The sequence below is a fragment of the Camellia sinensis genome, chromosome 11 (genome assembly GCF_055761805.1).
Source record: "Camellia sinensis isolate YWXY chromosome 11, ASM5576180v1, whole genome shotgun sequence".
NCBI classification, from domain to species: domain Eukaryota; kingdom Viridiplantae; phylum Streptophyta; class Magnoliopsida; order Ericales; family Theaceae; genus Camellia; species Camellia sinensis.
The window spans coordinates 159639826-159653402 of record NC_138971.1 but is presented as its reverse complement, the minus strand read 5'-3'; the positions used below and the strand labels follow the sequence as shown (position 1 = coordinate 159653402).

Sequence of the window (13577 nt, the reverse complement as noted above, 5' to 3'; positions counted from 1 at the left end):
AAATTTTGTTTGTTTACCTACTTTCCAAAATTACTCTCTCTCTCTCATGCACATTAAATCAATCACTTTTTTTAAAACTCTCTCCCCAAAATAATTTTTCAAAACCATTTATGAAAAAAGGCAAACCAAACAAGTTTTCGCACTTTTTTATCTCAAAAACTACTCTACAAACACACCGAAATCTTTGAATCATGCATGGACTGAAATTGTTAGTGAGAGGGTTCATGATTTTGAGACCCGAAAGGGAAGGGAAATCAGATGTAGAAAAAACAAGGGGCTTGTGGTGGTGCGATGGAACTAGATGCTAGTGGTCGGAGAGAAAGCCGTTTGAAGAAAGAGAGAGAGAAAATAAGAGAAGAGAGAGTGATTCGGTGGCATTAGTGAGAGAGCAATTGTGGAGTGTTTTGGAAAGTTAGTAAAAAGTTGACTTTTTGACTCTTTGATATTTTTTGGTCATTTTTTTGGCAAAATGCTGGGTTCTTTTTGTCACGATCCGCTCCTCGTACCCAAGGGTTAAGTATCGTGATAACCAGTAACGGAGGTTACCTCTGGCCAATTCTTAAATAAATTAATAAGTGCAAACGGAAAGAATATTCAAGTGAGGGTATCAAAATAATCATCGGAGTTTTTATTTTTATTACAAAATTTATTAACAAAAAAGACCAATATTTACATATAAAAATATCATAAACGTGTTGTGTGTGTTTATTTCGCAGCCCCGCGTCTAAGACTTCCTAAAAGTTATTTCTGAATTGTATTGTTTTTCTGAAAATTGGTAAACAGTTATAAGCACATGACAGAGTGAGAAATATTATATCAAGAGTATAAGAGACACAAAATAACCATGGATAGTTATGTAACTGAAATATTTAAAATAACTTAATCTGAACAAATAATCATTTAAGTAACAAAACTGAGATTATGTAAATAAATAACCATAACCACGGTATCGAACAAAACAGAACAGAGGTCACATGAGTGATAGTCAGAACAAAGGTACGGATTCAAGAAGTGCACTCGTATGAACTCTAGAGGAGGCTCCTACAACAGTGTAGCACTTAGCTCCATACAACACTTTGCTCTGCACAAAATAGAGGTCAATGGATCCATGACAGACAGAGAGTTACAAAGTGACCAAACAAAAGCCAATGGTTACGTACAAAATATATTTGTATATAAGGTCATAGTCAAATAATCATTAAAAGTTAAACAAATATATTCATGAGTTTCATTTTAAGCAAATAGGATTCAGAAAATAATCTACGTAGTTGGAATATTAATATAACTTATAATAATTTATAAAACATAACTTTTATAAAATAAATTATGGTAAGTCAAAACATACGTAAAATATATTATAGTGACTCAAGGTATAATATAACTCATCTTAACTTTAATACTTCACTCTTTCTTTCCACTATCAAAGATCCTCTCGACTGTCATTATTTTTTTTTTCCTTTCTTTCCCTGCTCTTTCCTCTATTTTCCTTCATTTCTCTATTTCTTTCTTTCCCTTGAGTTGATCACTCCTTTCTATTTCCCCTGGGTTGATCACTCTTCCCTATTTATAAGGAGGTAAGAGCATCTCCAACGGTGTACCAAATGTTTCACCAAATCTGAGTCAAAAATGGGTCATTTCTTTAATTTGATACTTCGCGCTCCAACGGTTCAACATCAAATCCGTTTCATCAAATTTGTGCTGGGCGACCGGTTGGTTGACCGGCCGGTCGACCGGTAACGGCAATTTTTTTTTTTTTTTACCGGTTTGAACCTTTTTTTTTGAACTTTTTCAACTTTTGGTGGTCAACCGGCCGGTCGACCGGGTGGTCGACCACCTAGGCAAAAAATTTTTTTTTTTTTTTTTTGGACTGGTTTCAACCTTTTTGTGAACTGTCTGAACTTTCTCTGGGGCGACCGGTTGGTTAACCGGTTGGTCAACCGGATGGTCGACCCGTTCGTCTCATCCCAACGGTTAGGAACAGTGTTTTGGTGAAATGCTTCGCCTGCACTCAGTTTGGTACCATTTTTGCTGAATTCTGGATTTGATATCGATTTGGTGAAAACGTTGGAGCTTAAAAAAGTGACTTTTTCACCAAATTTTAAATTTGATGCCAGGTTTGGTTCACCGTTGGAGATGGTTTAAGATCATACGTGGCCAGCGTATCCTCCACATATTCGTCCATTAGTTATATAGATTCATACTTATTTTTAATAAATATTTAAGTTAATTATACTTTGATCTAATTTTTTAATATAATTATATAAATAAAGTAATCCCTAATTAAATTATACTTTATCGTATATTAACAGTAAATTAATTAACTATTTTACTACAACACCTATTATTATTATTATCAATATTATTATTTATTTATTCTTACTTTTATATTTATTTATTTACTATCTTTAATTTTAATTTGGCCCAACTAGTATTATAATTTCATATTTCTATTAATTTAACCCCAAATAATAATTCCTAATTAATCCCACATTTGATAATCCAATGCCAAATTAGATTTTATATTTATTATTATTTATTTAATAATATATTATCACATACAATCATAATACTAGTATAAAATTTAAGGGACAATTTGAATTTTCGAGTTGTTACACTTTTGGGTAAAAAAACTGTATTTTTTGACTAAAAAAACTAAAAAAACAAAAAATTGCTTTTTTTAACTTGTTGCCAAAATGCTTCTGAGGTCTCGTTTAGGAACAAGCTAATTTAGTAACTTTTTGACTATTTGGCTAAAATATGAGCTAAAAAAAACTAGTATGTTTGGGATGACTTTTTGACTTTTTACGAAAAGATGTGCAAAAAGTAGAGAGAAAAGAGAATATTTGACTTTTTGATATAGGTTGTTGACTTTTTAACTTTTTTAATAACTTTTTGACTTTTTGACTAAACCAACCTGTTGTCAAACGAGGCCTGAGTTTGTAGTTTGAGAGAGAAGAGTCTGCGGACAGTTTGAGAGCCGTTTGTATGTTTTAAAAAAAATTTAAAAATATGTTTGGTTACAAACTTTCACAAAAAAAATTTAAAATTATTTGTCTTTCTATTACACATCAATCAATTTCTCATCTCTCATTTTTAATCATTTTTTCTCTCATACATATTTACTCAACTACAACAAAATATCAAATCATCTCAAACTTTCAAATTCCAAAACTATTTTCAAAAGGGTAAATTACAAACATCCCTTGAGGTTTTATTAAAATACAAATTACCCCACGTGGTTCTAGAAATTTCATTTCACCCTTGAGATTTTTAATTTCATAACAAATTACTTATTTTATTAATAAATCATCAAGTCAATTAACAATTTTTAATGATGTTAAAAGTATGTTTCAATTAATAATTTAGATAATTTTATTCTTATATAGGAGAACAATTATGAATTTTATTTTTTTAGTTAATTATGTTAAATAAAAAATTATAACAAGGGGATATTTATAATTTTCAAACCACAAGAGGCAATATGTAATTTAAGCAAATCTCAGAGAGTGTATTCGTAATTTACTCTTTTCAAAATATACAATCAAACAAATCAAAAAAATTTCTAAACTTACTTTTCATTTTTTTTTTTTTAAATTTATCTTAAAATACAAACCTAACAGTCTGAAATGGGCTTTGGTAGAGTGTGAAACACAATCACTTTTGGGGCAACTGTAGCAAACTTTCCTCCAAACCCATCCAGCTCATTCGGGCTATTCGGGGCTGTTATTCAGTTGACAGAGCGGAAATGTAACCATAATAGGCATTATTTATATCAATCGACAATGCTACATAACTTAAATTTTGTGGTTCAAAAGTGACTTAAATGGCCAAAACGACGTCATTTTGAGTACAGAATAACGTTTTGGCCATTTGAGTCACTTTTGAGCCACAAAATTTGAGCTACAAGACATTTTCTTATATCAATAATGCTACATAACTCGAATTTGAGTTTGTCTGAATGATTCGGGTTTTAGATTATCAGGTTTTCGGTCGGTCATTTGGCAAAAATGTGATAGTCGCAGTCGATAAAGGTGACAATCTCGATAAACAAGTGTTACACTAGACGGTCGACCGACATGCACAAATTCAAATAATTCAAGTAAACTCAAATTCAAATAACCAAATGTTTTTCTACTTGTATACAATTTTAGTATTTTGCAGTGTTAAACAGATAATTAATTCATAATCATTATTTTAATTATGATTCTTTTTAACTCTACCCCTCCCTAAAAAAAAACGGATCTAGTGTCACTGTTGTGCGTGAAGCACAACGGTAACTGTTGTGTAATTCGTGAGGCTTATTTTGGGTCCTATTTTGATAATTCAAACCGTTAAAATTTTAGAAAACATCGAGAACAATATACCTGTAAAAAATCAAATTGATCAGATATCAATAACTTGTTCATCAAATCACATCTTTATATTAAAAAAATGAATATATATATATGTATCAAATTAAATACAAATGTTATTTGATAAAGAGGTTATTAATATCCGATTAACTTGATTTTTTATAGGTATATTGTTCTTAATATTTTTTAAAATTTTAACGATTTGAATTATCAAAATAAAATCCGAAATGAGTCCCACGGATCTCACAACAGTCACTGCTGTAGTAGTGACACTGGAATCCAAAAAAACTCTGCGTAATAATGGATGATGTTATTCTCACTCACTTTTTAACTAATACTTTGTTTGAAAATTGGCTATTTTAATTAAAATTTTAATTTTTTATGCAAAAAAAGTGTCAAAAAATAGAAAAGGTGATGTGATAATTTATAGTGACTTTTTAATTAAATACACAATTATCCTTTGGTTTTTGTTAGACAAATTTACAATAATGCTCTGTTTGTTTCAACTCAAAATACTTTCTAACTAAAAAAGTTTTTTACAAAATATATATATATATATATATATATATATTGTCTTTAAAATTAATATATTAGTACTGGTGTTAGTGGTGCAGGTGAGGGTGGTAATGGAAGAGGAGGTGATGGTGATTGTGGAAGTATGTAATATTGACAAGATTTTAGTTTAAAAAATATTTTTACATTTGAAAATTAAAAAATATTTTTTACCTAAATAAATTTGTTTTCCTTTATCTCAAATGACAAAAAGCACAAAATATTTCTTAAAAAATATTATCTACCCAAAAAAACAGAGCGTAAAACTTTTTACATTTTGGCAACTACTTTAACTGACCTAAACTATAGATCTCTTTTTTTCATCTCTTAAGAGAGGCAATTTTATTTTTTGCAATAAAGTTACATAAAATAAGAACAAAATATAAAATAAATTTGGTGAAAAAGAGAGTAAGAAGAGTGCCACTCTTAATAATTTCCTAGTCAAAAAAAGGCAATGAATTATAATACTTACGACAACACGAAAAAGAAAGTAGAAAAGGTTTGAGACCATTTTGAGGGCTTATTGTTATTGATATGCCAAGACACAAAATTCAACATGCTTGCATTCATGATACATGGGCATTAATTCCTATATAAATAGTCATAATGTCAGCCAAATCATTGCTCATTCAATGAGGAATTAAAACATGAGGAATGGGCATCTCATTGCTAGGAATCTCCATCCATCAAGTAGACTTATTTAAGAGAAAAATATGTTCTAGTATGGAAAATGTTTGGTAGTTCAAAAATTTGTAGTTTAAATAGCTTAAATCTGTCAAAACGACGTAATTTTACATTCAAAACGACGTCATTTTGAGTGATTTGAGTCATTTGAAGCACAAAATTTTGACCTACCTAATATTGTTGTTCTAGTATTTAGCACAACAAATTGAAAACTAACTTATTTGGGTAAAAATTTTCTTTCAATTTTGCATAGTAAAAAATATTTTTCAAATTAAAATCTTAACAATACCATCATACTATTACCGTCACCACCACTACCACTACCCCACCACCACCATTAATACAATACTAATTTCAACTTGCAAAACGTTTTGTACAAACTTTTTGTTTTTTCTAGAAAAAAATTTCCATGATAGTACTTGGATTATGCAATATTTATTTCAATCCCCCACCACCACCATTAATACAATACTGATTTCAACGTGCAAAACGTTTTGTACAAACTTTTTTTTCCTAGAAAAAAATTTCCACGACAGTAATTGGATTATGCAATATTTATTTCAATCCTTAGTTGTAATGTTGTATTGTGATGATGTACTCATTCTTGCCCTTTCCTTAATATTATGATGCATCTTATGTGTCAAAAAAAAAAAAAAAAACAAAGCAACAGCAACCATTGGAGAGACATTATCATAAGCATCAATGACTACCAGAAGTGCTACAGACCCCCACGAACCTATGAGAAAGAGGGGGGAAAAAAAATACATAATGAGTAATCACCAATTAATTGCCAGTCATGAGAGTTACCCATTTTGAGGGTATCAAGCATTTTTCAAAAACTAATAACCGTACCCTGTATGAGAAGCAAAAGGATGCAATGTAGGCTATCTCATCCTGTGTAATGCTTGCAGCTTTGACGAATAGACCGTTGTGCCTGGAAAAGCACTTCAACATATTTACTTCTTTTGATTATCAAATAAGGAAAAAAAAAAAAAAAAAAAAAAAACTTGTGTATGGCCGTGGGTTCTAGGTAAAATTTTGCATCAACTGAATAAACTCCGCCGTGAACAAAATCGATGCTCAACAAATCAATATTAAAGCTCACTTTGACCCTAACAAGAAGATGCGGTTCTTCTTCTAAAAAAATTCCTAAATTGTGATGAATGATCATGATCTTAACTGGAATGTAGATATGCAAAGCAGATACAAAACACTCATGGTCCAATGTAACAGAAGGATAAGGATACCAATGAGGCTCATATATTACCCGCTGAAGGTCTCAAAGTAAAGGTACTAGTTACAAAATTAAAATAGAATTTCAGAAAACAGCATATCACAAAATTCCAATATATCACAAAATGGGCATGAGAAACAGTAAATTTGCAAGATACGATGATGGCTCGTGACATCAAAATAATGTACAAGGCGTATAGAATTCAAAGCCCAAACCTATTCCATATGACACCAAAACATATAGCAAACACAGACCCATAGATTCTGCAAGTCACATGAGGAAAACTCCACATTAGAAATTGTGTTTGTTGCACCAAAAAAAAGAAAAAAAAAAAAAGAGAAAACCATAAAGGAGTAAATACAAATAGAAGAAAATCCAACTCGCAAGATAGATCAAAATTAATGAAAGCCAAAATTTGACACTGGATGTGCCAGTGGTCATCAACATATGATGTGCTCAACAACCTGCCGAGACAAACTGAAAAAAGCACATCAGACTTAAAAGAAGAAAATAAGCAGAACCAAGATATATCCAAAACAGGACCATATTAGTTTGTCATATAAGTAAAAAAATACCAATATTAGATAATTAATTGCACATACCAATGCTCATCAACTAACGTGTGGCGTGGATAACTTCCACTCCCTAGATAAAGGGAGCATTTATAACCCAGGCTTCAGACAGGTTTGGAATGAACATATCATCCAGGCCTCACAATGCAAAAAAAAGTCACCATTGACAGAAAAAATAAATTAAAGACAAAAAAGACAAAGAAAATGGGACATTAAAATTGTATCTAATGAATCATTACAGCACAAAACCGACAGAAACCATGTAGTCAATAAAGTTCAAACACAACCAGCACTTGAAAATTGCAAGTAAGAAGATGCTTTCCAGGTGGACCATGATTGGCACCAGATGTAGTCCATATGACCTGCAGAAAGGAGTAACACATAGCTTCTCCATTACAGTTATAGAAAATCTGAAATTCGGTAAAAAGTCTCTGCAATTGTGACAACAGCACAGCAAGATAAAAGATGTGAGTCTGAAACTTCCAACAAGTTGAAGTCATAGCAACATGTAACAAAACAGGCTGACAAGAGCTCCAAGAAAACCTCATGCCTGCCAAAGAGTATGATCATGGTTAACAAATCAGATAAATCACAAACACAGCTATTACAGTGGGGAAAAGGTGGAAACTATTTATAGTAGTGATGCAAAGGTCCAGGAAGCTTTCGTGAGTCTCCATGTAATTGAATTATGTTAAGCTCGTGCTTGTTAGAATCGTACGATGATTCGATTCATACGATTCGATACAAGTTTCAATAAAAACGATTCAAATAGTTCTATTGAATCGGAAATTGAGTGGATCGTACGATTCATTGCAATTCATTACGATTCACATGATTCACTACGATTCAATTTTATTTCTATTTTTGTTTACATAATGGCATGAAACAACACCGCTTTCACCAAACTTTGAAGGTATATAAAAGAGATTAATTAGTTGCATTGATATACATGATTTTATATATATATACATATATATAATTTAGTCATATTAATAATTTATTTTATTTTAAACATTGTATGTACTTTGTTATGTATATAAATATATAGAATTATATATTACATTAAATAAGCTGAATCTTACAATTCACGATTTGATACGACTCATTATTTTAGCAAAACGATTCAAGATTCGATCCACGATTTGAACTTACCAAAAACTGCTAGGATAAAAAGAAGGTTTAAAACCTTATAAACTTTACCAGTGTTTAGATGCCGTTAATTCTGAAGACTCCTCTTAAGCAAAATGAACATATTAATTTCAAGGAACACTGCCCTCCCCACCAAAAAAATATGGAAACTAACAACCAAAATTTGGTTGCCTACGGTTAAAATCTTCATTAAGGTAGCTATTTCCCAGTTTTGGTCAAAAAAAGATTGATCAAAATTAAAGCAATGGTATTGCTGTTAAAAAAGGAAAAAAGAAAAAGAGTAAAACACCAGCTTGATCCATGCAAATACTAATAAGAAGATATGTAATTGAACTGTATATTATTGATCCAAATAAGACTACATCATTGCAGTTTTTCTCTCCAATCCCTTTCCTTGCAACTTGATCAGCAGTCTTTAAAGAAATACATTTTCATGTGTACAGGTTTGTTTGTCCCACCTCTGAACTTTAGGTGATACCGGACACTCTATATAAAATACAAACTAATCTACTAAATACAGCTCCTGTGCATATTCCTAGGTCACATTAACAATGACATTACAAAGTTGCAGTTAATGGTTTTCCTTTCCAGAAAATGGATCTATCAGGTTTGAAAGTGATAATTTTATAATTTGAAATTTTGACCAAACCAATGAAGAACAATGTTGACTATTGAGAGCACTTACTTATTAACATGAAAACATCGTAGTCACTGGAACAGTGTTATTTCATCTCGGCCATGAACTTCTCATACTCAGGATCCACACCATAACTTGCTTGCTGACTTTGTTCTGCCGATGAAATGGATGGTGGAGCAGGTGGCTTAGAAGCCCACGATTCACTTGCAAAGTTCTGTTGATCTGCTGTTGAATGAGACCCAGGTGGAGGAGGAGGAGCTACAGCATAATAAGAAGGATAACCTAAGGAAGATGGATGGTATGTAGGTTGAGAGTTTGGTGGCATCCCCATCATTGAATTTCCATAGATATTATTAGCTCCAGACTGTGCAGAGGCTACAGACGCATTACTCTGAGATTGCACCCCAGTGATGTAGTTTTGTTGGGCTTCACTTGAAGGCATGCTCTGAGACACAGAACCAGAGATAGCAGCTTGAGGTGGTTGGGGATATGGTATGTTGTAAGGGGGCATAGGTTGACCTTGGACTGGGTTGTACATATTTGATCCAGGAACAGGAGGGGTGTAAGGAGCATAAGGCGGAGGAGGAGGAGCCTGTGGGCCCCAAGGAACAGGGGGACCCATGTAGCTGCCAGGTGGCATACTCCCAAGAGAGCCACCTGATGTATTTTGTTGAGATGGGTATCCACCAACTGCCTGATTGGGAGGAAGGTAAGTAGACATTGGTGGAGCAGGAGGTCCAGGGGGTACAACGGGTTGGGGCGGCTTACCTGCAACTCTTACTGCTATTACTCTCCCATCTAGGCGATAACCATTCATACTACTAGTGGCTTGATTTGCCTGATTGACATCAGAATACTTTACAAAACCATAACCTTTGCTCAATCCAGTCACCCGATCCTTAATAACCTTAGCCATTGCTATTTCACCAAAAGGTGAAAACAATCTGATCAGAGCATCATCATCAAGAGTCGGTGGCAAGTACCCAATATACAAGTTCGTATCATCTATTTCCTTTCCAACCTTAGTTAAATTGCTGCCCAGTCCCGGATGTGACGAGTTCCCAGTACTTCCAGCACCGCCACTGCTGGCCCAAGGTGGGTTGCTTCCTGAACTGTTGGAACCCATAATAGCCAATGCTGGGTTTTGCTTGGTAAGAGATTCAGGGCCTGTCCCACCTAATTCTGCCAAGAAATTCTGATACTCATCATCCATTTTCTTTCCCACAGTCCCTTTCACAGGGCAATCAATAGTTGGGTGCCCACCATCCCCACAAATCTTACACAAAACTTCACTCTTAAAAGTTGACATACGAGATGGACAAGCATACTGCCTATGACCAGGCTCACCACACAACCTACAATACTCATCTTCCCTTATCGTACCATTCAAAGCAGCAAGTTCCCGAAGCTGCTGCCTCTTATGCTCGTTCAATCCTTCATCTACAGGATGCAAAAGCATCTCTACCATTCCCGCTGCAGCATCAAGTGACTCCTGCGTCTCAGCCTCAACCAAAACATGCAAGTCTTCATTCTCCGCAGGATCAAACTTCAAATCCCGCTTTTGTCCCAACCTACCTTCCTTAATTGACCCTTTACCCCGAATTACAATTTTCGCACCAGTCTCTTTCTCCATCCTCTTCTGTGTATTCCCTCTCGGTCCAATTATAAGACCGATAAAATTATAACCCGGGTATTCTTTCATTGGTATATATAGCTTCTTCTGAAGCTTCGGTGGCCTATAATCTGCAGGCGGCTTGAACGCAGGGTTTCGTTTTATAATTTGCGAAATTATCTCTTGTCTCTCTCTATTAAGCCTTTCGCGAGCTCTATACTCTCTAGTGTTTATTCGAATTCCTATGTTATCATATATAGGTTCCGGAGAAGGCGATCTAGCGCCTTCGGGACGATCATCTAATGGCAAACCCGATTGCAACATTCGACTAATTTCAAGAAGCCTAGCATTCAAAGCTTGAATTTCAGGGTCAATATCCATACCTCCAGCGAAATCCTTCATGAAATCCGGCAACTGAAACACCGGCTTCGGCTCATCATCAGCCCACCTCGACTTCCTCTTCTTCGCCTCCCCATTCTGAACCTCACCGTCAGCCGGAGGGTCCCACCGACTCCGGCGGCGGCGGCGGCGATTCGTCTCCTCCTCGCCTCCCGAACCGTCCCTGTCCGTACTACTACCATTCTCAGACAACAATTGCCTCTGAAGCTCTTGCTTCTGGCTTTGGTCTTCGGGCAATGGATTCGGAATCGGCAAATCGGGTTCGGAGGGGGGAATCGGGATCGGATCGTCTGAAGATGCTAGGGTTTGAAAATTCGGGGGAGCTAGGGTTTCGGGAGGGGGTTGAGGAGGAGGGTTTGGATCGGAGGATGGTGGAGGCGGAGGAGGATAAGCTAGGGTTTCTGAGGAGGAGAAGGAGAGAGGATGAGGAGGTTCGGGAGGTAGGGTTTCGGAGAGAAGAGGAGGAGGGTTTGGATGCAGTGAATCCATGGATGTTTGGTTTAGTTTTCAAGAACAGAGAGAGTAAGAGAGAGAGAGAGAGAGAGAGTTTTTAACACTCTTTCTTTATTATATCGGGGTAGCTTCTATCTTTGCACGCTATTGATCTTCATCTTCTCAACTCGCATTCTTATCTTTATATTATTATTTTTTTTCTCAAATTATTACTATTATGTTTTCCAAATTTATTTCGTTTTGTGCTTTTAATTTTTTTATGTAATATTTTTAGAATGTTTTTTTTAATTCAATAAAAAAAAGAAACAAAAATATATTGAATTTTGGGTAATGAAAGAAAAATGATATCAATATAAAATAATTATAAAATGATGAAAATAAAAGACTTATTTACACAATTTAATACATAAATTACTTGGACTTCAATCATTTTGTAATTACTAATATCAGTTTTTTTTTGTAATTGTCCCTTGAATTTTTGTATATTTTTATTTAGTACATTTTTAAAATATTTTTATTTTGGGAGACTTATTTATAAATCATTTTTCAGACATTTATGGTAGGTTAAGTCTTGTGTAATTTTTTTTAAAGTCTCTAGTTCTATTTAGATATGAATGTATTCCACAAGATCCTACGTAAACGTAACGTAACGTAACGTAACGTGATACCTACATAAACGTAACGTAACGTGACACTTACATAAACGTAACGTAACGTGTCGCGTTACGTTTCGCAAACTTAATGAGTTTTTATTTTTTTAAATTGAATGTGAAAATGTTGCTGGTTTATGTTGGTGTCACGGTACGTTTCATATAAATATGATCTATGACAACTTTCAATTTCCTAATTGAATGTTACCATAGATGTGTCACGTTACGTTTATGTAGGTGTCACGTTACGTTACTTTTATGTAGGTGTTACATTACGTTACGTTTATGTAAATATGATCTATGGTAACTTGCAATTTATAAAGGAAATTGCATGTTACCATAGATCATAGGTGTCACGTTACGTTTATGTAGGTGTCACGTTACGTTACGTTTATATAGATATGATCTATGGTAGTATTCAATTTTCTATATATGATTTTACTATTATTTATGACATTAACAACTAATATTGAGGGTAAATGTGTTAACAAACTTCCCACAGGACTTATGAGAACATAAGTTTTTTAGTAGGACTATATGAATTATAGGTCTCCCTAATAAGACTTATAAATAGTTTTTTTTTTCTTTTTAGGTGCATCTAAAAATTAAAGAAATTAATTAAAATGTTTACTAAAAATACAAAAATAAAAAACTCAGATTTTGCATTTGAAAATTTCAAACCAAATAGACTTATCTCAATTCAAATCACTTTTTTAAAATTACTACTATGTCATTCAAATAAATTATCACTGAGGATAAAAATACACCCTTTTCACTACTACCAACCATAACCTCCTCCTAATCCCACTCCCGTGATCTCCTTCTTCAGCTTTCTATATAACTATCAATCCCTCCTCAACTCCTACCATAGTAAAACTTCCAGATCTCCTAATCCCACCACCGTGATCTCCTTCTTCAGCTTTCTATATAACTATCAATCCCTCCTCAACTCCTACCATAGCAAAACTTCCAGATCTAAGAGAAAGTAGTAGTGTGAGGAGTGACAGATAGACACAGTTGAGAGATGTTTTGGGAACTTTCTAAAAAAATAAGTTTTTTAAACTTTTTTAATACAAAAAAGTCAAAAAGTCATACAAAAAAATAAAAATAAAAAATTAATTTTTTATCAACTTCTCAAAACACCACTAAAAAGTAGGAGGGTAAAAATAACCTGCGGCCTGTGGCAACCCGGGTTGAGCTTGACCCATTTAGGCCCAGGACCAAGCCCGAGCTCGGCCCAAAGCCCGACCTGCCCGAAGGCCATTGTCTTTTTTAGTAAAAAA

The 13577-nt window shown here is 33.9% G+C and overlaps 1 protein-coding gene across 1 annotated transcript; it reads right to left on the bottom strand.

The window, feature by feature from the left end:
- Window positions 1–7588: 7588 nt before the first annotated feature.
- Window positions 7589–13368, bottom strand: LOC114300793 (splicing factor-like protein 1). The gene is made up of 2 exons (XM_028245660.2): window positions 9229–13368; window positions 7589–7944 (listed from the first exon to the last, which is right to left on the bottom strand). Exon 1 carries the CDS (start codon window positions 11678–11680, stop codon window positions 9266–9268), a length of 2415 nt encoding a protein of 804 aa, XP_028101461.1. The 5' UTR covers window positions 11681–13368; the 3' UTR covers window positions 7589–7944; window positions 9229–9265.
- Window positions 13369–13577: the final 209 nt, after the last annotated feature.